This window comes from Diabrotica virgifera, chromosome 1 (genome assembly GCF_917563875.1).
Source record: "Diabrotica virgifera virgifera chromosome 1, PGI_DIABVI_V3a".
In the NCBI taxonomy this organism is placed as follows: Eukaryota; Metazoa; Arthropoda; class Insecta; order Coleoptera; family Chrysomelidae; genus Diabrotica; species Diabrotica virgifera.
In genome coordinates this window covers 263,643,237-263,669,605 of record NC_065443.1, presented here as the reverse complement: position 1 = coordinate 263,669,605, position 26,369 = coordinate 263,643,237, and the positions used below count along the sequence as shown (strand labels likewise).

Genomic DNA, 26,369 nt, shown 5'->3' with positions numbered 1-26,369 from the left:
GTCATAAAAATAATCATAAAAATGCTACAAGGAAATAGCTTCAGAACAACATTATGATTTACAAGTTTAGACATTGTAAATCATGATTCGGGAGTGCTCCTCGTAACATTAAATGTATCATGGTTTGTTTATTTCTAGTGCATCTTTATTGTGATTTTAGAATAGATATTATTTATAAACTTTGCGTTTTAATATCCCTTGCATCTCCGTTGTATATCGATACTTCTAGCTCTGTCTCATAGTGTCATTGAGCTTACCATCGATTTTTCGAAAAGTTTTCATCTCCGCTGTTTCGAGCAACCTTTTTGTCGTCTCTGAGTCAGGTCGTGTTTCCCGTGTTTAAGTTATCCGACAAAAGTCTTTACTTTGGTGTACGCTTCCTCCTCAGTGTCGTACTTTCTTCTTAAGGTGTTTTTTCCATTACTAAAGGTTGGAAATAATTACAGCAAATTGCTCTCTATCTTGGGCGGTTCAGTATCGAATGTGTGTCCATGTCTGTCCAGTATCCAGTACTCTTCATCCAGGAGCATTTTCTTTTTTCTGGACCTATTATTTCTTCCACTTTCCCTTCCATTATGAGTCGTAAAAGGTTGTATCTTTCTCCTCTGTAAATATGTCCTAGATAACTCGTTTTTCTGTTTCAGTGTCGTACACCTTCTCAAAATCTATAAGTACTAAGAGAAAATTCTGTCTGGCGCTCTTACCTGTAAATAAAGGTGAAAATCATTACATTTTTCTGGCGTTCTTGTTATGTCCGAAATATTCCAGCTTTTTCTATTAGCTAATCTTTACTAAATAAAATTCTATTTATCGAAGGAGGTTCTTTGGTCTTTTAAATGCGTATTTCCATCACAATTATCTATATCACTGTTCATCAGAGCACTGGGAATTAGTGCTCTGAAGAAGTAAAAATCAAGCGTGGAGTTCGACAAGGCTGTATATTGTCACCAATGTTGTTTAATCTTTACGCTGAAACAATCTTAAATGAAGTGTTGGAAAACGCAAAAGAGGGCATACTCATTAATGGTATGCTTATGAACAATATCAGATACGCAGATGACACCTTGTTAGTGACAGGATTAATTGAACATCTTCAAGCGTTATTGAACCGAATGGTGGCGTTCTGCGCGATATATGGACTCAAACTCAAAGCAAGAAAAACAAAGTTTATGGTTATTAGTAAACAAGCAGCCGTAAATAATAATAACCATAACGTAACAATCGGTAATGACTCAATTGAACGAGTAAGTAATCTTGTATATCTGGGTACTCATATGTATTAATGAAAGCTGGAACCCTAGTACAGAAATAAAAAGTAGAACAAGCAAGAACAAGTTTTATGAAATTTAAGAAAATCCTGTGTAGTCATGACCTAAATTTGGAACTTCGCATAAGAATGGTTCGATGTTATATATTCCAAGTACTACTTTACGGGGTTGAAGCATGGACCCTGACAGAATCGCTTTTAAAAAACCTAGAAGCATTTGAGATGTGGGTCTACCGCCGTATTCTGAAGATCAGTTGGGTAGAAAGAGTCACAAAAAAAAAGGATTTTGCAACGTTTGAATAAAAGTTGCGAAGTAGTGAACACGGTTAAAAGGCGCAAATTGGAATACTTTGGTCATATAATGCGTTACCCAGAAAAATATGACATACTTCACCTTTTCATGCAAGGTAAAATAATGGGAAAAGAAGTGTGGGACGCCGTACAACTTCTTGGCTTAAAAACCTACGCCAATGGTTTGGGAAAACTAGCACTGAACTATTTCGTGCGGCTGTAAATAAGACAGTGATTGTTTATATGCTGGGCAACATGAGAGCAAACGATCGACAAGCGGTCTCGGCACCTTAAGAAGAAGAAGATCACTATTATCCAGACTCAGATCTGTCAAGTATAACTCTGTAGCCTGGGTTGTGGTCCCTCTGCATTATCCCTCTTGAGGGCAGCTGTCCACTTTGAAAGGACTTTTGTGCCTATATTTGGTTATCACACAGTGAGAAGGAATCATTTATATGATATTTTTAATTTGTTTTATAATCTAAGTAGGTAATGATCTAACCATTGCGTTACTCAGGTTTTCTTCTTCCCCGAAAATGGTGGAGGAATGACCTAAGCTTTGAGTGTATTAGAATGCATTTAGATTTTATTAGGACTGCATATCATACCTAAATATAAGTTTCAAACTACAGAGACAAATATTGAATTATCACCATTCTCTTTGCCATATCCCTATGAGGGATTGGCTTCCCTAATTGCATCTCTTCACATAATTCTATCTTGGGCCATATCAATATTAATCCCCTTTACCAACATGTCCTGCCTAATCGTCTCTCCCCAGATCTTCTTTGGTTTTGCTCTCCTACTCTTTCCAGGAATCTGCACTTCAGCAATTCTTCATATTGGGTGATTAACGTCTCGACGTTGAACATTACCAAACCATCTTAACGTATACTCTCTCATTTTGACATCAAATTGGTGCCACACCTAGACTTCCCCTAATATACACATTTCTAATTTTATCCTTTTTTGTCACTCCACTCATCCATCTAAGCATTCTCATTTCATAAAGAGACAAATATTGTAGCTTTGGTCAATATGGATAATAGTCCATATATACTTTACGATATATAGTATATATCCATATATACGAGGGTATACCTTTGGTATACCCTCGTATACCAGCTCCCGTCTCCGCACAGACAGAACACTATCGATGTTTCGAGATACGCCGATGCAGCGCCGATGACGTGCAAGCGGTCACATGGACATAGCTGGAGATATATAGATATTTCTGGAATATCTGTATCGCATATATAAATAGGACATATTTGTAAATAGAGTTAGTCTTAAGCTAAAGTTTGTAAAGTAAACTTGTATAAATAAAAATAAAGTCGTATATAAATTACGAACCGCTGGTTTTATTGTAATTAGAAGTAATTACACTAATCACGCTACAGTTGGTGTCAGGTGTGGGGTTAACTTAGTGCGATATAAATAAGTGAATTACAGAGAGACTTTAAAAGACTTTTGAACTTTATTCGTCGGGAATAACCGGAGTGCGTTAATTGTTCGGTATTCGGAAAGACTTTAAAAGACTTTTGGACTTTATTCGTCGGGAATAGTTAAAGTGCGTTGATTGTTCGGTATTCGGAAAGACTTTTAAAAGACATTTTGGAAAGTACGTGTGTGCCGACCAAAGATGTTGCTACGAGAACTTACAGTAAAACAGCTCCGTGAACAGCTCGAGGAACGGGATCTGGACAGCAGTGGGCTCAAGATAGTTCTACAAGCACGACTCGAGGAAGTCCTAACGAAGAACGGAGATGATCCAGAGACGTTCCACTTCCAGTCAGCAGAACAAGCAATCTTATCGAAATTAAAAACTGTTTCTGAAACGATTGATGATACTTCTAAGATAAGCAACGAGAAATTTGAAAGTGTTTCTCAAAAGATCGATGAAACTTCTAGACAGAACAACGAGAAATTTGAAAGTGTTTCTCAAAAGATCGATGAAACTTCTAGAAAAAGCGACGAGAAACTTGAAGAAGTTAGTAGAAAAAGCGACGAGAAATTCGAAAATGTTGCTAAAAGATTCAATGAGACTTCTCAAATAATTAAAGAGGTCTGTAGGCAAAACAACGAAAAACTAGAAGAAGTTTGTAAACAGAACAATGAGAAATTTGAAGAAGTTTCTAGAACATTCGATAAGATGCAGAAAAGTGTATAGACCGTAGAAGAAAAGATCAAACAGCTAGAGAGCAGGATAACCGATACAAAAGTACAACCATCAGTTAATGCAGCAACGTTAGATCCTTTAGTGAAAGATGAACTACCGAGAGACGAAACGTCGCATAATATGAGATTCAAATTACCACCATTTGATGGAAAGTCCTCTTGGTCCATATATCTTAGACAGTTTGAAGCTATTGCGACCGCCAATCATTGGACCGAACAAGAAAAGGCTGTTTCCTTGACTGCTGCTTTACGAGGTGATGCTGCAGATATATTAAGGTCAATTCCCAAGGGTCAAGAAAATTGTTACCAGACCTTGTTCACTCGTCTAGAAAAACGCTATGGAGATGCCCATCTACAAGTATACAAAGCACAACTGCGAAGTAGAAGTCAACGAGCAAGTGAGAATCTGCAAGAATTTGAAGCAGATGTGGCTCGTGTGGTGCGGTTGGCTTATCCAGAGGTGCCAGACAGCGTTTTAGAAGAAATTGCAGTAGATACCTTCGTCAATGGGCTGAAAGATAATGAACTACAGAAAGCTTTACGACTAGCAAGACCGAAAGTTTTAGATGAAGCACTTGCTATTGCATTGGAACACGAAACGGCTAGTCAAACTTCACGAGGCCATAGAGTAAGAACCATTGAAGAAAGTGACGAACACAACGATGAACGTCTGGAGGAAATGATACGGAGAGTATTAAGTAATCAGATGCCAAAGAGACGCGAGCCTAGATGTTGGAATTGTGGAGACGTAGGCCACATTCGTCGTAATTGTAAGAAGATCGTACAGCCGTCGGAAAACTAGAGCGGGTCGACACCAAGGGGCAACTGCCGACCTCGAGAACTAGAGCCCCCATAGTAACTGTCAACCTTACGTCCTCCGGTGGAATCCACAACTTATACATCGAAGGTCGTATCAGTAATAGATGTAGATCATTTTTGGTGGATACAGGTGCAACGAGAACTATCGCACGTCCAGATGTAGTACGAGACCATAATAAATTATCACCTGCAACAGTAAAGCTTAGAACAGCGACTGGTGAGCTAATTAATACATATGGCGAGGCTAATATGTCAGTATCCATTGGCCAGACCACAGTTGAACATCAAGTATTAATTGCCGAGATCTCCGACGAATTCATATTGGGGATGGACGTACTAAGGAAAGTGGGGGCAATATTGGATGTTCAAAATGGAGTTCTCAAGATCAATGGTGAAGAGTTGCCCTTTCACGACGACAAAGAAGATGTCATCCGCTTACTTACTACATGCGACGTAACCATACCCGGTAATAGTGAGAAAATTCTGATGACCATGCTTGATGGACACTGCCGAGAGGGAAGTTTAAGGATGGTCGAAGATGTGGATAATGTCGAGTTCCTAACGGCGAAAACTTTGGTAAAAGTTCGAGATGTGATCCCTGTAAGAGTTATGAATTTAAGGGAAACTGCTATCAAGTTAAGTAGAGGAGCTTTGATCGGGCAGTGTGTTCCCGTGGCTTCAATTTGCTCTGTGAATACCAATGAGAAATCATCGAAGGCGAAGTATCCAAAGGAGCTTGTTGAGATGATCATTGAAAGATGCCAAGATCTTGGTCATGAACGAACGGAAAAAGTGACATCTATGCTGATAAAGTATCAAGATGTTTTTGCTATTGACACGAAGGATAAGGGAAAAACAAGCATAGTAACGCATAAAATAAATACCGGAGACGCTCAGCCAATCAGACAACGGCCTAGACGACTTCCATTTGCGAAAAGAGATGAAGCCGAAGAGATTATCAAGGATATGGACAAACAAGGGGTAATTGAACCATCGAACAGTCCATGGACATCACCAGTAGTTCTGGTAAAGAAGAAAGATGGTTCAACGCGTTTTTGTATCGACTACCGCCAGCTCAATGCGGTAACAAAAAAAGATAGTTATCCTTTGCCCAGAATAGACGATACATTGGATACTCTCTCCGGTTCTCGTTGGTTTTCCACACTCGATTTAAAAAGTGGATATTGGCAAGTAGACATGGAGCCAGCCGATCGGGAGAAAACCGCATTTTCGATAGGATCAGGGCTTTGGCAGTTTACGGCTATGCCGTTTGGTTTATGTAATGCCCCTGCCACATTTGAAAGATTAATGGAGGCAGTTTTAAGAGGTCTAACATGGAAAACATGCCTGGTTTACTTGGATGATGTAATTGTGGTTGGAAGGTCCTTTGATGAACATGCCAAGAATCTAATAGACGTCTTTCAACGATTGAGGGCAGCGAACTTGAAGTTAAGTCCGAAGAAATGTCACATGTTTCGACGAGAAGTTAAGTACTTAGGACATATTGTATCGAGTAATGGTGTAACAGCTGATCCTGAAAAGATTGATGCAATTAAAGATTGGCCAGTACCAAAAGATAAACATGAAATTAGAAGTTTCCTTGGCCTATGTACATATTACCGACGATTTGTCAAAGGATTTGCCAATATCTCCAAGCCCCTAACAAAGTTGACGGAGGAGGGCAAAGAATATACATGGAGTGAGGAGTGTCAAAAAGCTTTCGAACAACTACAAAGGGCTCTGATCAGTGCACCGATATTAAGCTACCCGGGACAGGCAGGAAAATTTGTTTTGGATACCGATGCTAGCAACAGTGCCATAGGAGCTGTTCTCTCACAAATCCAGGATGGACAGGAAAAAGTCATCGCTTATTTCAGCAAAGTCCTGTCGAAACCAGAAAGAAACTATTGCGTTACCAGAAGAGAACTGCTGGGTGTAGTGAAGGCTTGCGAACATTTCCATAAATACTTGTACGGCAGAAAGTTCCTTCTTCGAACAGATCACGCTGCTCTAAAATGGCTCATACAATTCCGTAATCCAGAGGGCCAGATGGCAAGATGGTTAGAACGACTTCAAGAATATGATTATGAGATAGAACACAGGGCCGGAAGAGTTCATTCAAATGCTGATGCCCTTTCGAGACGACCATGCAGTGCAAATTGTAATCACTGTGCCAAATTAGAGGAACGATTTTGCCCCGTGAGACGAACCACCGTCGTTAATGAGCAATGGCAGCCACAACAGTTACAAGAAGCCCAAGAAGACGATCCATGTATAAAAAGAGTATTGGATTGGATGCGTCGAGGTGAGAGACCTAGTTGGCAAAACATTAGTGCATGTAGTCCGGAAGTCAAGGCCTACTGGAGCCAATGGAATTGCCTGATACTAAAAGATGATCTTCTGTACAGAACCTTTGAGAACGATGATGGTACAGAATCTAAGCTTCAGTTGATTGTACCTAAAAGTAAAGTGTCAGAAGTATTGCGTCAGTTGCATGACGGTACATCAGGTGGACACTTTGGTATTACGAAGACTCTGCAAAAGGTTCGAGAACGGTTCTATTGGGTGAACTGTAAAGATGATGTAAGAAGATGGTGCCGGAAATGTGAACTGTGTGCATCCGGTAATGGTCCAGTTGGTAAAAAGAGAGCACCCATGAGACAGTACAATGTTGGAAGTTCTATGGAAAGAGTAGCAATCGACATTGCAGGTCCATTTCCAGAAACCGATGCTGGAAATAAATACATTCTGGTAGCCATGGACTATTTTACGAAATGGACCGAGGCCTATGCATTACCGAATCAAGAAGCTGCTACCGTTGCAGAGGTACTTGTTAAAGAATTCTTCAGCCGATTTGGTGTTCCCTTGGAGATCCACTCCGACCAAGGGCGAAACTTTGAGTCAGCTCTTTTCCAAAACGTTTGTAAATTGATTGGTGCCAATAAGACCAGAACAACACCCCTGCATCCTCAATCAGATGGAATGGTCGAGAGGATGAACCGAACGATGGGTAAACACTTGTCCAAAGTTGTATCTGAACATCAGCGAGATTGGGACCAACACATTCATTTATTCCTGATGGCCTACCGCTCGGCCGTGAATGAAACTACAGGTCAAACACCAACCTGCCTGATGTTGGGTCGTGAAGTTCGTTTGCCCTGCGACCTAGAGTTTGGCTGCAGACCTTCCGAGGAATATGTTGCAGGCGAAGAATACGTAGACCGCCTGAAGTTACGAATGAACAACATTCATGAACTTGCCCGACAACACATCCAGATAGCCAGTGACAGAATGAAAGATCAATATGATTCTCGCTGCAAGAATGAAAGCTTCGAAGTAGGTGATCTTGTCTGGCTTTATAATCCACAACGTCGTCGAGGCCTGTGTCCTAAACTGCAAAGACAATGGGAAGGTCCGTATGAAGTTAAGAAGAAAATAAATGACGTAATATACAGAATTAAGAAGTTACCAAACGGTAAACCAAAAGTTATTCACATAAATCGTCTTGCACCATATGCTGGCTCAAATGAAACAGAGGAAGCCCGAGTCCTCCAACAGGAGATGAAAGATGCACCACAGCCAAGTTTTAAGGAATTTATGTCAAATTACGCAGAAAGAAAGAGTGCTAGATTCGGCGTGACCACAGAAGTTCAGCAAGATCTGTTTGGTGTTCCAGAAAACGTCTCTCTAGCCCACTGTGTTGCACAAGACCTCGAGATGACTAAAGGAATCTCGTCCGTATTCAATAGAAAGTTCGGCCGCCTGGACGAGTTAAGGAATCAACAACCTAAAATTGGAAGAGTATTGCGATTGGAAGATGGTCCTCGATCTTTGCTGTATATAGTGACCAGGAAGTCTTATACGGACACGCCAAGCTACGAGAACATATGGCGTGCTCTAACTAATTTGAAGAAAATGGTCTGTAATTATGACATCAAAGATTTGGCTTTACCAAAAATTGGCCATGCAGTAGAAAATCTGGATTGGAAGATTGTGAGAAGCATGCTGGAAGTGATCTTCAGAGAAACTGGCGTACGGATTACTGTGTGTTGCATGAACCCGAAGATGTCATACCCTTCAAAGACAGTAGACTGTTACTTCTTTTCTAGGGGTGTATGCAGAGCTGGAGAATCCTGTAGATTCCGCCATCCTGGGCCATCTAGAGTTGCTGATCGGGACGCTCAGATCTTAAGAGGGGAGCAGTGTAACAAAATAATTATTGACCTACCCTCGTATACCAGCTCCCGTCTCCGCACAGACAGAACACTATCGATGTTTCGAGATACGCCGATGCAGCGCCGATGACGTGCAAGCGGTCACATGGACATAGCTGGAGATATATAGATATTTCTGGAATATCTGTATCGCATATATAAATAGGACATATTTGTAAATAGAGTTAGTCTTAAGCTAAAGTTTGTAAAGTAAACTTGTATAAATAAAAATAAAGTCGTATATAAATTACGAACCGCTGGTTTTATTGTAATTAGAAGTAATTACACTAATCACGCTACAGTATATTTTCGAAAGTTTGAAATTAATTTTAAGTACACATTTATCGAATTGCTAATACATTATTTTCAAATACCTTTAGAATTTCAAACTTTGAATATGCCACATATATTCATTTTTTTTATCACATAGTGAACTACAAAAATAGCGTATTTCCGTATTTGTAAACGACTATATGCGTAGCTGTTTTGCTGAAGCTAAATGTTGATATTAGGTTTGTTCTAACAAGCGGCCAAACCAGTCAGAAACTATCAGCGAATAGTCGACCAGCGAGAGTAGAGGGGATAGCACTGGTGACTATGTATAATATTATGTTCTCTCTCTGATCAACTGTTTAAAGGTGTTAAAGAGGTGTTAAATCACCTAAAGAAGAGGTGTTAAGGTGGTTCTGAAGAGGTGTTAAATCTAACCTAAACCTAAAACAGGACAAACCCAGACCTAAAAAATAAAAATTAACAAAGCAACCACAATCCAACAGCGACACACACCAACTGTTTGCTGACGGTTTGTGACTAGTTTGACTGTTTGTTAGAACAGACCTATAGAAATTTCCTATCTTATATTTTGAAACGGTAAAAAGTGGAACCCGACATTCGACGCCCTGAAGGGCACTAAGGATTATTAGAAAGAAGAAGACGATATTTTGCAACGGTATTAAAACTATACATCTAGAAAAACTTACCAGGTACAATACCATTCAATAACGTGAATGGGCTTTTTGAAGCTGTCGACCTTTCAATAGCAACTTCAGCACTATTCTTTCCAACTTCCTTATGCCTCCTCATTATCCTCATTTCTTCCAATTGTTTACATTGCTTCATCAGAGTCACCATTTCCTCAAAAGAGATCATCATCGGTCTGGCAGTGTCCGTTAATTCACCCAACACCTGCATAACTTGTTCCGGATTCCTAAAAAATAAAAATCTTATTAGCTGCTTTTAATTATTATTGTGACAAAATGTTCGGAAATTATAATTTAATACAGTAACTGTTCATTTTATGAAACAAAAACATAGAAAAATAGTTTTAGTCGAGGAATTGAAGCTGGAAAAATGGCAAAACCTCGCAATTTTTTCGTCCAGCATCGATTTGTACAAAAATTTGGGATTAGGCTCATTTCACCCTCTAGTTCATTTTCTATATTAAGCCGTTGTACGCTTTTGGTTTTTTAAGGGTGAAAACCACCTCTAATTGTAAAAAATTATAAAATAATATTTTAAACTTTAATATTGTCAACATTTGCTTCTTATTAGTTACATAATGATTATTTTATGCTTTAAGCTATACTATCACAATATTTCAACCCTTAAAACCACCCTCGTTGGAGCTATATATGAAAATTTTACTTATCCTAAAAGAATAATTTCGGCTTGCATCAATTTACATAAAAATTTGGGGTTAGGATCATCTTACCCTGTACTTCATATTCTATTTCATGCTCAAGGGCGTTGATTATTTTTATTGGTGTAAACTACCCTCATTGTCAAAATCTATATAAAAACATTGTAAACTTTAATATAGGAAAAATTTGGTTTTGACTGGTTAAATAATGATTGTTTTATGCTTTAGGATATAATATCATAATATTTCAACCCTTAAAAACCACCCTTAATAACATTGCAATTTTTATAAGTAGACAATTTAATAGATCTATACAGAAAAAAAGTAGAATTAAATAATTACAAAAACATTTATTTACACAAAAATACAAATTTACAAATATATACAAAAAACACATACAAATAGTTTTTTAGTCATCATTTTTGAAGAGTAATAAGACTGTGTAAATTAAATTCCGTAAGAACCCTTAATTTTTAATTGAGGTGGGTTTAAAGGGCTCGAATAAGGGGATGTTTGCTTGTAAATAGATGTTTTAAACAGCTATATCTCGCTAACTGCTCACTTTAATGAAAATGTATGCATAAAAAAATTTTAGCTATTAAAAAAGCTACAATTTAGTAGTCTATTATTTTTTTTGTATCTCCAGTATTTTCGGAGATATTTTGAAGAAAATGATAAAAAATACAAAATTGCAAAAAATCAATTTTTCTTTAAACTCCAATATTTCTAAAATTAGTCCTTTTAAATAGGTCAAACTTCTTGGGTGTATTGATAATATAAATATAAAAGGAATTACAGAAAGGCGAAGACCAATTTTTAGTTACAAGGGTAGTTAGGGGGTTGTTTTCACTGTTTTTTTCGTAGAGAAAAATAGGTACCGACTATTTTTTTGATCATAAGTTGCTCAATTTTTATGCTATAAACTTTTTATTATTTCTTTTGGAAGATCTTATTGTATGCTTGAAAAAACATCATGTAGGTAAGTTTTCCTGGAAAAAATGCAAAGTTTTCCCGTTATTTGGCTTTGATTATTTCAAATTTTGCATTTGACGAAAAAAGATAACCTTTAACATGCCGTATCTCGGTTTGTATTAGTCGTAAAAATATTGCAGAAAAACAGTTTCATTTGTGTTACTAAAAGACACAATTTTGATATTTACAGTTTTTTTATTAAATGCATATTTTTCGAGTTATTCTCAAAAAACCATCCAAAAAAGTCAATTTTTCCGTCGAAAAACTGTTACTTTCAACCACGAATAACTCGAAAAATATTAGTTTTTCGAAGAAAATTTAAAAAACATTTTTTTCTTAAAATTAACTTTTACATCGATTTGCATGGTTAAAATGTAATAAAAAGTTCCCACTCCGAGATGGGGTGGCAACTGCCCCCAAGGTTTTAGCGTACAGCAGCATGATATAGAAAATGATCCTTGGACTATTCCCTACCTTCTGGGAAAATTTCAAGTAAATCCATGCTGGACGAAAAAATTGCGAGCTAAAATGCTTCATTTCCTCGACTATTTGAGTGAGCGTGGAAAGGCAGTATTAATAGTAAAATGTGTGAAATTTACCAGCTTTCTCCTCATTTAATGAAACAAATCGTCGTTAATTTGCAAAAAGATGCTAAGTGACATTTTATTCAAAAGAGGTGTTATGTGCAAAAATGATAGGTACGAAGGTTCTACCTATTCTATAAAAAGGGGTCAAGTGTATTACTCATTGTTGTTGAGATAGTCTCATAATTTTTTGGTGCCAAGTAACATTTTTTTAAACTGGTTGTGTAAAAAGGAGGCTAAGTTCCACTTAGCAAAAATATAAAAATGTTACTTGGCCCCTTTGTGCAAATCACTGACGAAATATATAGCAAACCCATCAACAGAATGTAGTAGACTCTGGGTGCCAAGACGAAGAGAAAAAGTCAACAAGATTATACCAATTGGGCGATATGCGAGTGTGTAGAGAGGCACTTCGGACTTCGGTCAACTTTGGCGAAGTAACTTCGCCGAGAGTGTGGAGCCCGTTTTACACAACATTCCAAAATTCTTAAATCTTATTAGCAAATGGTACAGATTGTGACAACAGATTTAAAAGCGAGATTTACAAAAAGGCGAACTAATCAAAACCAATTTAAACGTTGTTTTCACAACACCATATTGTGGCTTCCCTTATACCACAAATAAATATCTTCAGAACATCAATATTAATGGATTCATAGAAGTTCAAAGATATATAATCTACTAACTACATAAACACACAAAAATCAAAATTTTATATCAATCTGAGGGTACAGCATCACCCTCAGAATTTAATTCTAAAAACAAAGCTATTTGCCTACAATATCATAGTCAAGTAAGTCACCTGTCAAATTGACTGAAGGTAAGTGCCAATTAATGAACAAATGCAGGTTAAATAAATACAATATTTAACTTAACTTTAGGGTGTTTAATACTAAATATGAACTTTTGTATATGATCATTCGTGGGAAAGATACAAGGTAAACGTGGTCCTGGTAGAAGAAGAACATTGGATGAAGAATCTAAGAAATGGTACGGAACATCGCCTACATCATCACCATTGTCACGATAGCGAATATGGTAGCCAACTTTTGATATATCCAAAGATCGATAACGATCAAATACATAGAAGAAGAAATTCAATGTAGACCAGGGCGGATCTGTGAAAAAAACCTCTATCTTTGGATGTGAGAGGTGGCATTCGGATTTTTGCAGATAAAGGTAGGTGACAACTTCAATAATATTAATTGCCTTATGCAGCTCCTCAAATATGCCCGGAACATTAATAAACAAATTAAAATATTTAAAAATTTCGAAAAACATCGATTTTTTTCTATTTTCTTTGCTTATAACTTTAAAACGATTCGTTTTGGGACAAAGTCGTAGGGAAATAAAATAAAGATAATTGAATTTTGTATGATATACGACAGGTTAAAAATGTCTTAAATTATTACCCTTTCTGCAAAATACCAATAAATACAAAATAAGGGGAGAAAATAAGCCTGTTTTTATTTAATGTTTTTCAACCACTTTAGTTGCACTTAGAACCTTCGTAATTCGCTTAGAAGATTCTTACAACATACTTAAATTGTCCACCAAATTTCATTAAAATCGATCTAATTGAATTTGCGTAATCATTTTGCAATCTAAATTTTTTAAAAAAGTTCAAATTTTTTAAAATCTTTTTGAACAAAAAGTAGACCATTTAGAAGTTTGCTAATTTTTGTACATACTCTGGGCTAATTAGCAAAATTCATGGAAAAGTTATTTACCAGCAATTTTGTTGCTGGAATCGAATTATAAGATCCTATATATTAATAATATAGGTATGCAAAGTCCGCAGATAGTGTGCTACTTTTTTTATAAACAAAATGGCGCCGACAAATCGTATTTTTTTCAATTATTGCTCTATAACTCCGAAGATTTTAAATTTGCAACAAAAACACCCAAATAAAAATTCACCGTAATTAAATTCTGCATAGAGATATGTTTTTCTCGATTTGCTCGGACGAAAATTTTCCTCGGAAAACTATAATTTTCAAATAAAGTTTTAGGTAAGTAATTATTAATCAATAATTAAATAACTTAGTGACATCAGAGATTTCTTGGTATAGATTTTAATTCCAGAAGCCGGTGAAAATTAAACGAATATTTTAGCAACAATTCAATTGTTAATTAACAATTTACGATCGCAATAATAACCAAAATAATCATGATACATTGATCAAACTTATAAAGATTATAAAGATGAGATGCTTGTTTAATATTTTATCGACAAAATATAAATTTTTCTTTTTTTGGCATAATCTTTAAATTTTGAAAAAAAAAATAGTTATAATACGTTGGTCTAATTAGTAAAGTACAAAGAAAGGTTATTTACCAGTTAATCGAATTATAAGATCTTATATATTATTAATATAGGTATGCAAAGTCCACAGGTAGTGTGCTACTTTTTTTATAAACAAAATGGCGCCGACAAATCGTATGTTTTTCAATTATAACTCCGAAGATTTTAACTTTACACCAAAAATACTCAAATAAAAATTCACCCCAATTTAATTCTACATAGAGGCATGTTTTTCCCGATTTGCTCCGACGAAAATTTTCCTCGGAAAATGTGGGTTTTCCCAACAAAATCTCGAATTTTCAAATAAATTTTTTGGGCCAGTAATTATTTATCAATAATTATATAGCTTGGTGAAATAAAAGCTTTCTTGGTATAGATTATAAATTCATAAGCCGGTTAAAATGAAACGAACATTTTAGCAACAATTCAATTGTTAATTAACAATTTACAGTCGCAATAACAACCAAAATAATCATGAGACATTGATCAAACATAGAAAGATTATAGAGGTGTGATGCCTATTTAATATTTTGTCGACAAAATATAAATTTTTCATTTTTTTGCGTAATCTTTAAATGTTTAAAAAAAATTGTTATAAACAAATTAACATTTCTTAGAAATTGTTTATTATATTCTTTTTTTAAAAATACTTAAAATGCGTATTTCATAGGTCTTGAAAATGAATGCTTTAAAAAAATTTTCCAACCATTTGTAAAAAAGTTAGGAAACAGCAAAATAAATATACGATATCTCCATTGTTTATAATTTGTTTTAATTGTTTCAAAGCTTAAAAGTGAGTCTATGGTACAATCTAATTACTCACAAAGAATGTCAAAAATTAGTGCAATGGTTATATTTTAATCAAAGATTAAAAATACTTTTTTTTGTAATTTTTAGCGCGAAAGTAGGCTTGATACAGAGCCGGAGATAAAATGTTCACTCGAAGCGACTGACACGCTTAAACTCGCGCGAGTTGTGTATGTGGGCGGGTAGCTACGGTACTGTATTATTCTACTTTCGCGCCTGTAAATTACAAAAAAATATATTTATAATCTTTAATTAAAATATAACCATTAAGCTGATAATCGATATTGTTTTATAAATAATTAGCTTGTACTTTAAACTCACTTCTACGCTTTGAAAGAATTAAAAAAAAATATTAACACCGTAGTAATAGTATGTTTATTTTGCTGTTTCATAACTTTTTTGCAAATGGTTGCAAAAAAGTTTTAAAGCATCCATTTTCAAGATATTTGAAATGCGCCTTTTAGCTATTTTTAAAATTATAATATAATAAAAACTTTCTGAGAAACGTTAATTTGTTCATAACTATTTTTTTAAACATTTAAAGATTATGCAAAAAAATAAAAAATTTATATTTTCTCGACAAAATGTTAAATAGGCATCTCATCTTTATAAGATTTCAAAGTTTGATCAGTGCATCATAATTATTTTGGTTATTATTGCGACCGTAAATTATTAATTAACAATTGAATTGTTGCTAAAATATTCATTTAATTTTGACCAGCTTCTGGAACTATAATCTAAACCAAGAAGGCTTTTAAGTCACCAAATTATTTAATTATTGGTAAATAATTACTTATCTAAAACTTTATTTGAAAATTAAAGATTTTGCTGGGAAAACCCGCATTTTCCGAGGAAAATTTTTGTCGGAGCAGATCGGGAAAAACAAGCCTCTATGCAGAATTTAATCACGGTGAATTTTTATTTGAGTGTTTTTGTTGTAAAGTTAAAATCTTTGGAGTTCTAGAGCAATAATTGAAAAAAACACGATTTTCGGGCGCCATTTTGTTTATAAAAAAAGTAGCACACTATCTGAGGACTTTGCATACCTATATTATTAATATATAGGATCTTATAATTCAATTCCAGCAATAAAATTGCTGGTAAATAACTTTTCCCAAAAATGGCCTATTCTCCGATAATCAGCCCAGACTAACATATAAATGGGCTCTTTACCTATCTAATACACTTTACAGAATTAAAATAGGATTATTTAAGCGGCCTAAGCACTGTTTTAAATTTACAAACAATTTTTTTGGCTTATAAAGAAATACAGTGACGACGTTTGAGTTGGAATAAATTCATTTTCTCTAGAGTGGGCATCTCTGGAGTAAATTCTGAAACAGGTCGATTTTTATTTTTAAATTCTAATTTTTTGGCATATACCATTCGAAAGGCTATTAAATTTTTTATTCACTAATATAAACATTAACATAATTATTTATGCTGGGTGACCAAAAACATTTCTTTGAATTAAATTAATTGAGACAAAAAGAAGAATGTCGGTAATTTCTTTAATAAAAAATACATTTTACTGCAGTCATAAAACAGAAAAAAACGTTAATTTGAAAAATAAACATTACTTTTCGCTTAAATTAAATGTTCAAACTGCTAAGAGGCAGGTGGGTGGCAGCTTTAATATTGAATTTAAGCGAAAAACAATAGTAACTTATCAAATAAACATTTTTGCCTGATTTAGGACAACACAATAAAATTTATTTCGAATTAAATAAATTAGGTATATACATTCTTCGTTTTGTCTCAATTAATTTAATTAAAAAAATTTTTTGGGCACCCTGAATAAATAATTATGTTAATGTTTATATTAAAGAATGAAGAATTGAATAACCTTTCGAATGAGATATCACACGATGCCTATTCTTATTTAAAAAAATCATCGATTATGTCATCACACCCAGATGAATAACGTTACTAGTATGATATATGTATGCCAAAAAATTATAAATTAAAAATAAAAATCGACTTGTTTCCGGATTTATCTCCATAGTTGCCCATTCTCGAGCAAATGAATTTATTCCAACTCCAACGTCTACACTGTATTTGTTTATAAGCCACAACATTGTTTATAACTTTAAAACAGTGCTGAGGCTGCTTAAATAATCCGATTTAATTCTGTAAAGTGTATTAAATAGGTAGGGAGCCTCTTTGTACAGAGAGGGGCTAAATTATGGAATAAATTTATTTTCTCTAAAATGGACGACTTAGGAGAAAAATCCCGAAATAGGTCGATTTTTATTTTTAAATTAAAATTTTTTGGCATACATTTCATACTAGTGACATCATCCATCTGAGCGTGATGACTTAATCTATGATTTTTTTAAATGGGAATAGGGGTCCTGTGGCACTTCATTTGAAAGGGTGTTCAATTATCTATTCAGTAATATAAACATTAATATCGTTATTTATACAGGGTGGCCAAAAAAATAATTATTTAATTAAATTAATTGACGAAAAAAGAAGAATGTAGGCAATTTATTTAACTCAAAATACTTTCTATAGCTGTCAGAAAATAGAAAACAATGTTTATTTGGGAAATAAACATTGCTTTTCGCTTAAATTAAATGTTCAAACTGCAAAGGGGTAGGTGGGGGGCTGTTTGTGATTTAACTTGAATGAAAAGAAATGTTTATTTGTGAAATAAACATTTTTTTTTCTTTACTGACAGCAGTACAACGTATTTTGAGTTAAATAAATTACATACATTCTTCTTTTTGCGTCAATTAATTTAATTCAAAAGTTATTTTTTTGGTCACCTGTATAAATAATGATATTATTGGTTATATTACTGAATAGAGAATTGAACACCCTTTCTAATGAGGTGCCACATGACCCCTAGTCCCATTTAAAAAAATCATCGATTACGTCATCAAGCTCAGATGGATAAAGTCACTAATATGTAATATATGCCAAAACATTGTAATTTAAAAATAAAAATCGACCTGTTTCGGGATTTTTCTCCAAAGTCGTCCATTTTAGAGAAAATTAATTTATTCCATAATTTAGCCCCTCTCTGTATGTAGAAAAATTAGCAAACTTCTAAATGGTCTACTTTTTGTTCAGAAATTTTTTTAAAAATTTGAACTTTTTAAAAAAAATTTAGATCGCAAAATTATTATCCTAAATCTATTAAGTCGATTTTAATGAAATTTGGTGGACGGTTTAAGTATGTTGTAAGAATTTTTTAAGCGAATTACGGATGTTCTAAGTGTAACCAAAGTGGTTGAAAAACGTTGAATAAAAACAGGCCTTTTTTTGCCCACTTATTTTGTATTTATTGCCATTTTGCAGAAAGAGTAATAACTTACGACATATTAAACTTGTCGTATATCATACAAAATTCAATTATCTTTATTTTATGTTGGTGCAACTTTGTTCCAAAATGAATCGTTTTAAAGTTATAAGCAATAAAATTAGAAAAAGATCAATGTTTTTCCAAATTTTTAAATATTTTAATTTTTTTTTATTAATGTTCCGGACATATTTGATAAGGAGCATAATATAAGTAAATTATAATTATTGAAGTTGTCACCTAACTTTATCTGCAAAAATCCGAATGCCACCTCTCACATCCACATCAAAACAGATCCGTCCTCGTCTAATGTTGATACTGTTCGCGATTTTGTTATTTTTAATATCAATTAACCTACTCGTGATGACTTATTTTATTTAAAATATACCGTACATTTATTTACCCGTAATAATTATTTCAATTATACTAAAAAAGAACTCTGATATGTAAAACAATGTTCTGTTACACTTTATGCATTTGATAGATACATCTACTTAACATAGCGTGAACTGGAAATTACTATTGTGAATATTTTCTCGTTGTTAATATTAAAAAGTTTTTTAAGTACACTTTCGTACATCGAAATCGGCCCACTTCACGATTTTAAATTGAATTGGTATTTTTAAAATAATGTACATTATGTAAAACTTACTGTATTCAAATGTTTTTTACTTATTAATTTCTCTGCTGAAAAATCAAAAGTACTCAAATTTAGTCGAAGAACACATATCATTATTATATGTACACATCACCTCAAATTACATTAAAAACGGTTTTTGCACGAATGATCATTTTTGACTGTTTACCGTGACAGATTTTACGTCAGTAGGTGACATTTACTAGCAACTCGACGGTAAGTAATCCAACTCGACGGTAAGTACTCCAACTCGACGGTAAGTAATTCACTTACCGTCGAGTTAAAAAATCTCTTAATTTTAATTTATTTTTTGAAAGAATAAAGAAAACTAACGAATTATTTATTAATATTGAAACTTATGGTACAATTTGTTAAATTATTTAATGAAATCCCACTTGTTTGGGCTGTGGTTTCACTTCTAACAGAAACTCCTGCAGAATCGCATATATTAGTAGTATACAACATTTTTTCTCTTCAAATACGCGATCAAAGTTGAAAACTTGGAAATATCAATGCCATCATAAAGAAAAACGGTGGATTTAATCATTGAATATTCTGCTCAGAGGCTTCCAGGAGCTTTCAACTGCATATGTCTTTGAACGAAATATGCCAATAGAGTCTTTTCTTCGATTCTTAAATTCTTGCCTTCGCACCATTTTTTAAAACTTTGGTAGGTATTTTGATAACGGATTTTGGATTTTTCGGGAATAATTGCGGAACACCCTTCTTCCCAAGCCCGTTCAATTTCTTCAAATTCACTTTCGCTCATATTTTAATTTATAATAATCAAAATTGTACTTAAAATTATTGACAACTAAATAAAAACTCAATTCTCCATTGTTGTTATGCACCCTAGTTACTACCTAACAACCAAAGTATCTATCTTGATAAAATGAATGAAACTAGTCAATATGACGAAAATGTTTAATTTTATCATTTATAATGATATCAATCGTGCAAAAAACGTTATAAGCATGTCGAGCGTTAAGGGTAACCGATCTCAGACAATAATTGGAGTCGTCACTCCGCTCCTCCTCCAAACAATTGTCTTCGATCGGTATAAAACCCTTACCGTTCTCCATACTTAATATACTATTTCTATTCACAGTATCTAATGAACACAAAATATTAGGTTTACCTTTTGATAACAGACTAACATGGAAATCACAGATTACAAAAATGTCGTCAAAGTTAATTGCTCAACTAGATGAAATTTATTAAAATCTCTAGCAAACCATCACTGGTGAGCTGATTAAGTTGTCCTAGGTGTACAGATCTTAGTTCAGATAAATAAGCAAAAAAAAATATTCTGTTGGTGACACAACCCCCTTCAGGCCGAAACCAAATTTTTTGAGTAGTATGGACATCTATAATAATAACCTATATGTTTCCTGCAGCCGATTTTGATGATATACATAGTTATAAATTATAAACAGATAAAGAGCAAAAAACGGAAAATTTTCGCTTTTTTCGTCTACTACCAAAAAGTTACGCATTTTAAACAAATGTGAGAGTAAGAAACTCATAAATCGTAAAAAAAACTTCAATATGGCTTTCGCTGAATATGTCTATCCTTATTGATTGCTTAGAAAATTGCAAAATATATCATAAACTTTGAGTTTTTATAAATATTCATAATTTATGTAAAACTTATCTTGAAACCTTCTTATTACACGGAATGCTGAGTGCTTCATTCATACCCTAAATTTCAAAGGAATTGGTCAAATAGTTTAAAAGTTATTCAATTTGTTTATCCCAAATTAATTTTTTTTGCCACACTTTAAGTTAGAAAATGATGAAGTTACAGTAATATTTTGGAAAGTTTATGAAATAAGAAGATTTACACTATTAATTTAATTAAAAAAAAATGACAAAACATAATTCTAAATATTGCAAAAGTATTTTGCAAGAATATGTGAATTAAAAGGGGGGAGCTAACTTCGTCCCTAATTGTCCTAGGACAATTGGTTTTTTTTCTAAGTGTGTATAAAGATTAATTCTTTCTAAATATGAAAAAATAAATTTTGTACGGGTAATAGGTCTGGATCCCGCGTATGAAAAAAAAGTTGATTAATAGCAAGCTGAAAATTTGTTAATAGCTTAAGGGTGTCTAGTCGGATAAACTTTGAGATATGGGAACACTGAAACAGGGGCAGTTTTAATTGTGGAACAGGTTAAAAATTTGGAACGGTCACACCAGGAAAACGGCACATTTATTTTGTCCGACAGAACAGACTTAAACTCTTCGAACAGAGATTACACTCTCATGCAAAAATCACACCGCTATTTATCACCAAATGGGCGTTTTAATGAGTGGAACATGTAGAATATATCAAACGACAGGAATTATGACAGGTGATAAATAGCAGTCTGATTTTTGCATGAGAGTTTAATCTCTGTTCGGGGAGTTTAAGTCTGTTCTGTCGGACAAAATAAATGTGCCGTTTTCGTGGTGTGACCGTTCCAAATTTTTAACCTGTTCCACAATTAAAACTGCCCCTGTTCCAGTGTTCCCATATATCAAAGTTTATCCGGCTAGACACCCTTAAGCTATTAACAAATTTTCAGCTTGCTATTAATCAACTTTTTTTTCATAAGTGGGATCCAGACCTATAACGGTTAAAAAGTTTTTCTAATTGTTTATAAGTAAGCAAAAAATCGACATGTTTTTGCAAAATAATTTTACACTGTTTCAAATAATTTTTTGTCATTTTTTGTAAATTAAGTTAATAGTATAAAATCTTCTTCTTTCATAAACTGTCCGAAGTATTACTGTAACCTCATAATTTTCTTACTTATAGTGTTGCAAAAAAAATGGGATAAACAAATTAAATAACATTTATACTATTTGACAAATTGATTTGAAATTTAAAATATAATTTAAGCACAAGAGGTCTCAGCATTCCGTGTAATAAGAAGGTTCAAAGTTAATTTTTACATAAGTTATGAACATTTAAAAAAACTCAAAATTTATGACTTATTTTGCAATTTTCTAAGCAACAAATAAGGATAGACATTTTCAGCAAACGCCATATTGAGGTTTTTTATAAGTTTTATGTGTTTCTTATTCTCAAATTTGTTTAGAATGCTTCAATTTTTAGTAATAGACGAAAAAAGGGAAAATTTACCGTTTTTTGATTTTCATTTGTTTATGACTATGTATATCATCAAAATCGGCTGCAGGAAACATATAAGTAATTATTATAGATGTCCATACTACTCAAAAAATTTGGTTTCGGCCTGGAGGGGGATGTGTCACGAGAAAAATTTTATTTCTCTAGACTATCTCTCATTAGCTCTCCGTTATATTATGGATACTGTATACATGTCAGCATAAAAGTCTTATTTAAGAACTCTTAACATTATTAAGAATGCCGCATTACGAATACGTCTTGGAGATTTCAGATCCAGTCCCATCTAAACCTTCGTTGTAAAACAGGTGGAACAAAGTTGTAAGAACATAAAATAAAGATAATTGAATTTTGTATGATATACGACAAGTTTAAAATGTCGTAAGTTATTACCCTTTCTGCAAAATGGCAATAAATACAAAATAAGTGGGCAAAAAAAGGTCTGTTTTTATTCAACGTTTTTCAACCACTTTGGTTACACTTAGAACATCCGTAATTCGCTTAAAAAATTCTTACAACATACTTAAACCGTCCACCAAATTTCATTAAAATCGACTTAATAGATTTAGGATAATAATTTTGCGATCTAAATTTTTTTTAAAAAGTTCAAATTTTTAAAAAAATTTCTGAACAAAAAGTAGACCATTTAGAAGTTTGCTAATTTTTCTACATACAGAGAGGGGCTAAATTATGGAATAAATTCATTTTCTCTAAAATGGACGACTTTGGAGAAAAATCCCGAAACAGGTCGATTTTTATTTTTAAATTACAATGTTTTGGCATATATTACATATTAGTGACTTTATCCATCTGAGCTTGATGACGTAATCGATGATTTTTTTAAATGGGAATAGGGGTCATGTGGCACCTCATTAGAAAGGGTGTTCAATTCTCTATTCAGTAATATAACCAATAATATCATTATTTATACAGGTGACCAAAAAAATAACTTTTGAATTAAATTAATTGACGCAAAAAGAAGAATGTATGTAATTTATTTAACTCAAAATACGTTGTACTGCTGTCAGTAAAGAAAAAAAAAATGTTTATTTCACAAATAAACATTTCTTTTCATTCAAGTTAAATCACAAACAGCCCCCCACCTACCCCTTTGCAGTTTGAACATTTAATTTAAGCGAAAAGCAATGTTTATTTCCCAAATAAACATTGTTTTCTATTTTCTGACAGCTATAGAAAGTATTTTGAGTTAAATAAATTGCCTACATTCTTCTTTTTTCGTCAATTAATTTAATTAAATAATTATTTTTTTGGCCACCTTGTATAAATAACGATATTAATGTTTATATTACTGAATAGATAATTGAACACCCTTTCAAATGAAGTGCCACAGGACCCCTATTCCCATTTAAAAAAATCATAGATTAAGTCATCACGCTCAGATGGATGATGTCACTAGTATGAAATGTATGCCAAAAAATTTTAATTTAAAAATAAAAATCGACCTATTTCGGGATTTTTCTCCTAAGTCGTCCATTTTAGAGAAAATAAATTTATTCCATAATTTAGCCCCTCTCTGTATAAAGAGGCTCCCTACCTATTTAATACACTTTACAGAATTAAATCGGATTATTTAAGCAGCCTCAGCACTGTTTTAAAGTTATAAACAATGTTTTGGCTTATAAACAAATACAGTGTAGACGTTGGAGTTGGAATAAATTCATTTGCTCGAGAATGGTCAACTATGGAGATAAATCCGGAAACAAGTCGATTTTTATTTTTAATTTATAATTTTTTGGCATACATATATCATACTAGTAACGTTATTCATCTGGGTGTGATGACATAACCGATGATTTTTTTAAATAAGAATAGGCATCGTGTGATAGCTCATTCGAAAGGTTATTCAATTCTTCATTCTTTAATATAAACATTAACATAATTATTTATTCAGGGTGCCCAAAAAATTTTTTTAATTAAATTAATTGAGACAAAACGAAGAATGTATATACCTAATTTATTTAATTCGAAATAAATTTTATTGTGTTGTCCTAAATCAGGCAAAAATGTTTATTTGATAATAGTCCTGTCGCCAGGGGGGGTACAACGGCCTCGTTAATTCAGATGGACTTACTCAAGTTTTTTTTATGTATTTTGACCCGTAGAACACGAATTTTTTGGGTAACAGTTGATCCGGATGTCGATAAGATTGTTATAGACCAAGAACTTGAGGAATCAAATAACAGCGATTTTTGGCAAAACAAAACAATATTTTGTATTTTTTGGGCCATTTTAAGTAAAAAATATTTCTACAAGTTTTTTCGTAGGATGCACAGTTTTCGAGATAAACGCGGTTGAACTTTAAAAAAATCGAAAAATTGCAATTTTTGAACCCGAATAACTTTTGATTAAAAAATAAAATAGCAAGTCTGCTTACCGCATTTGAAAGTTTAAGTCAAATTATATCGGTTTTGATTATTTGCATTGGTAAAAATTTATTTTTTTATTGTTTAACAAAGCTATAAACACGTAGGGTTTCCCGTGCTTTTACATGCGTTTTAACGCATGTAACGTAGAAATAGTCTTGATTGCACTAGTACCTATTCTACCTACTCGTTCGATTTTAAATGAGAAATCATAGAAACATCACTCACGCACTAGTTGTTTGTAGCTTTGTTTAGCAATAACACAATAAATTTTTAGCAATGCAAATAATCAAAACCGACATAATTTGACTTGAACTTTCAAAGGCGCTAAGCAGAATTGCTATTTTATTTTTTAATCAAAAGTTATTCGGGTTTAAAAATTGCAGTTTTTCGATTTTTTGAAAGTTCAACCGCGTTTATCTCGAAAACTGTGCATCCTACTAAAAAACTTGTAGAAATATTTTTTGCTTAAAATGACCCAAAAAATACAAAATATTGTTTTGTTTTGCCAAAAATCGCTGTTATTTGATTCCTCAAGTTCTTGGTCTATAACAATCTTATCGACATCCGGATCAACTGTTACCCAAAAAATTCGTGTTCTACGGGTCAAAATACATAAAAAAAATTTGGGTAAGTCCATCTGAATTAACGAGGCCGTTGTACCCCCCCTGGCGACAGGACTATAAGTTACTATTGTTTTTCGCTTAAATTCAATATTAAAGCTGCCACCCACCTGCCTCTTAGCAGTTTGAACATTTAATTTAAGCGAAAAGTAATGTTTATTTTTCAAATTAACGTTTTTTTTTGTTTTATGACTGCAGTAAAATGTATTTTTTATTAAAGAAATTACCGACATTCTTCTTTTTGTCTCAATTAATTTAATTCAAAGAAATGTTTTTGGTCACCCAGCATAAATAATTATGTTAATGTTTATATTAGTGAATAAAAAATTGAATAGCCTTTCGAATGGTATATGCCAAAAAATTAGAATTTAAAAATAAAAATCGACCTGTTTCAGAATTTACTCCAGAGATGCCCACTCTAGAGAAAATGAATTTATTCCAACTCAAACGTCGTCACTGTATTTCTTTATAAGCCAAAAAAAATTGTTTGTAAATTTAAAACAGTGCTTAGGCCGCTTAAATAATCCTATTTTAATTCTGTAAAGTGTATTAGATAGGTAAAGAGCCCATTTATATGTTAGTCTGGGCTGATTATCGGAGAATAGGCCATTTTTGGGAAAAGTTATTTACCAGCAATTTTATTGCTGGAATTGAATTATAAGATCCTATATATTAATAATATAGGTATGCAAAGTCCTCAGATAGTGTGCTACTTTTTTTATAAACAAAATGGCGCCCGAAAATCGTGTTTTTTTCAATTATTGCTCTAGAACTCCGAAGATTTTAACTTTACAACAAAAACACTCAAATAAAAATTCACCGTGATTAAATTCTGCATAGAGACTTGTTTTTCCCGATCTGCTCCGACGAAAATTTTCCTCGGAAAATGCGGATTGTAGCTAATGATATGAACTGTACATAATTGCACTTTTTACGTTAATTGTTTACGTTATGCTTCATAAATAAACAATAAAGTTCCAAATCTTTTGCCGATTCCGACTATTTTTCATGTTAGTACATCATATGTTTTATACATATTTTAATAAACATGACGATACATTTTAACGTTTGAAAAATGTAAGACTAAAAAGTAAAAAATAAAAAAATATGAAAAAAATTTTTAAGAAAAGCTTTTATTTAGTTACGATTGACTGAAATTAAAAATGTTATAAAAAATCAACTAAAAAGCAAAAAATAAAAAAAAAATTGAA

The 26,369-nt window shown here is 33.2% G+C and overlaps 1 protein-coding gene across 1 annotated transcript in view; it reads right to left on the bottom strand.

Moving 5' to 3' along the window:
• The window catches only part of LOC126884018 (uncharacterized), a 114,255-nt gene that overhangs the window by 31,338 nt on the left and 56,548 nt on the right, over positions 1-26,369 (bottom strand). Inside the window, exon 2 of the mRNA XM_050649796.1 lies at positions 9,750-9,976. Within this exon, the coding sequence (XP_050505753.1) occupies positions 9,750-9,976 (227 nt within the window). The remainder of the gene's footprint in view (positions 1-9,749; positions 9,977-26,369) is intronic.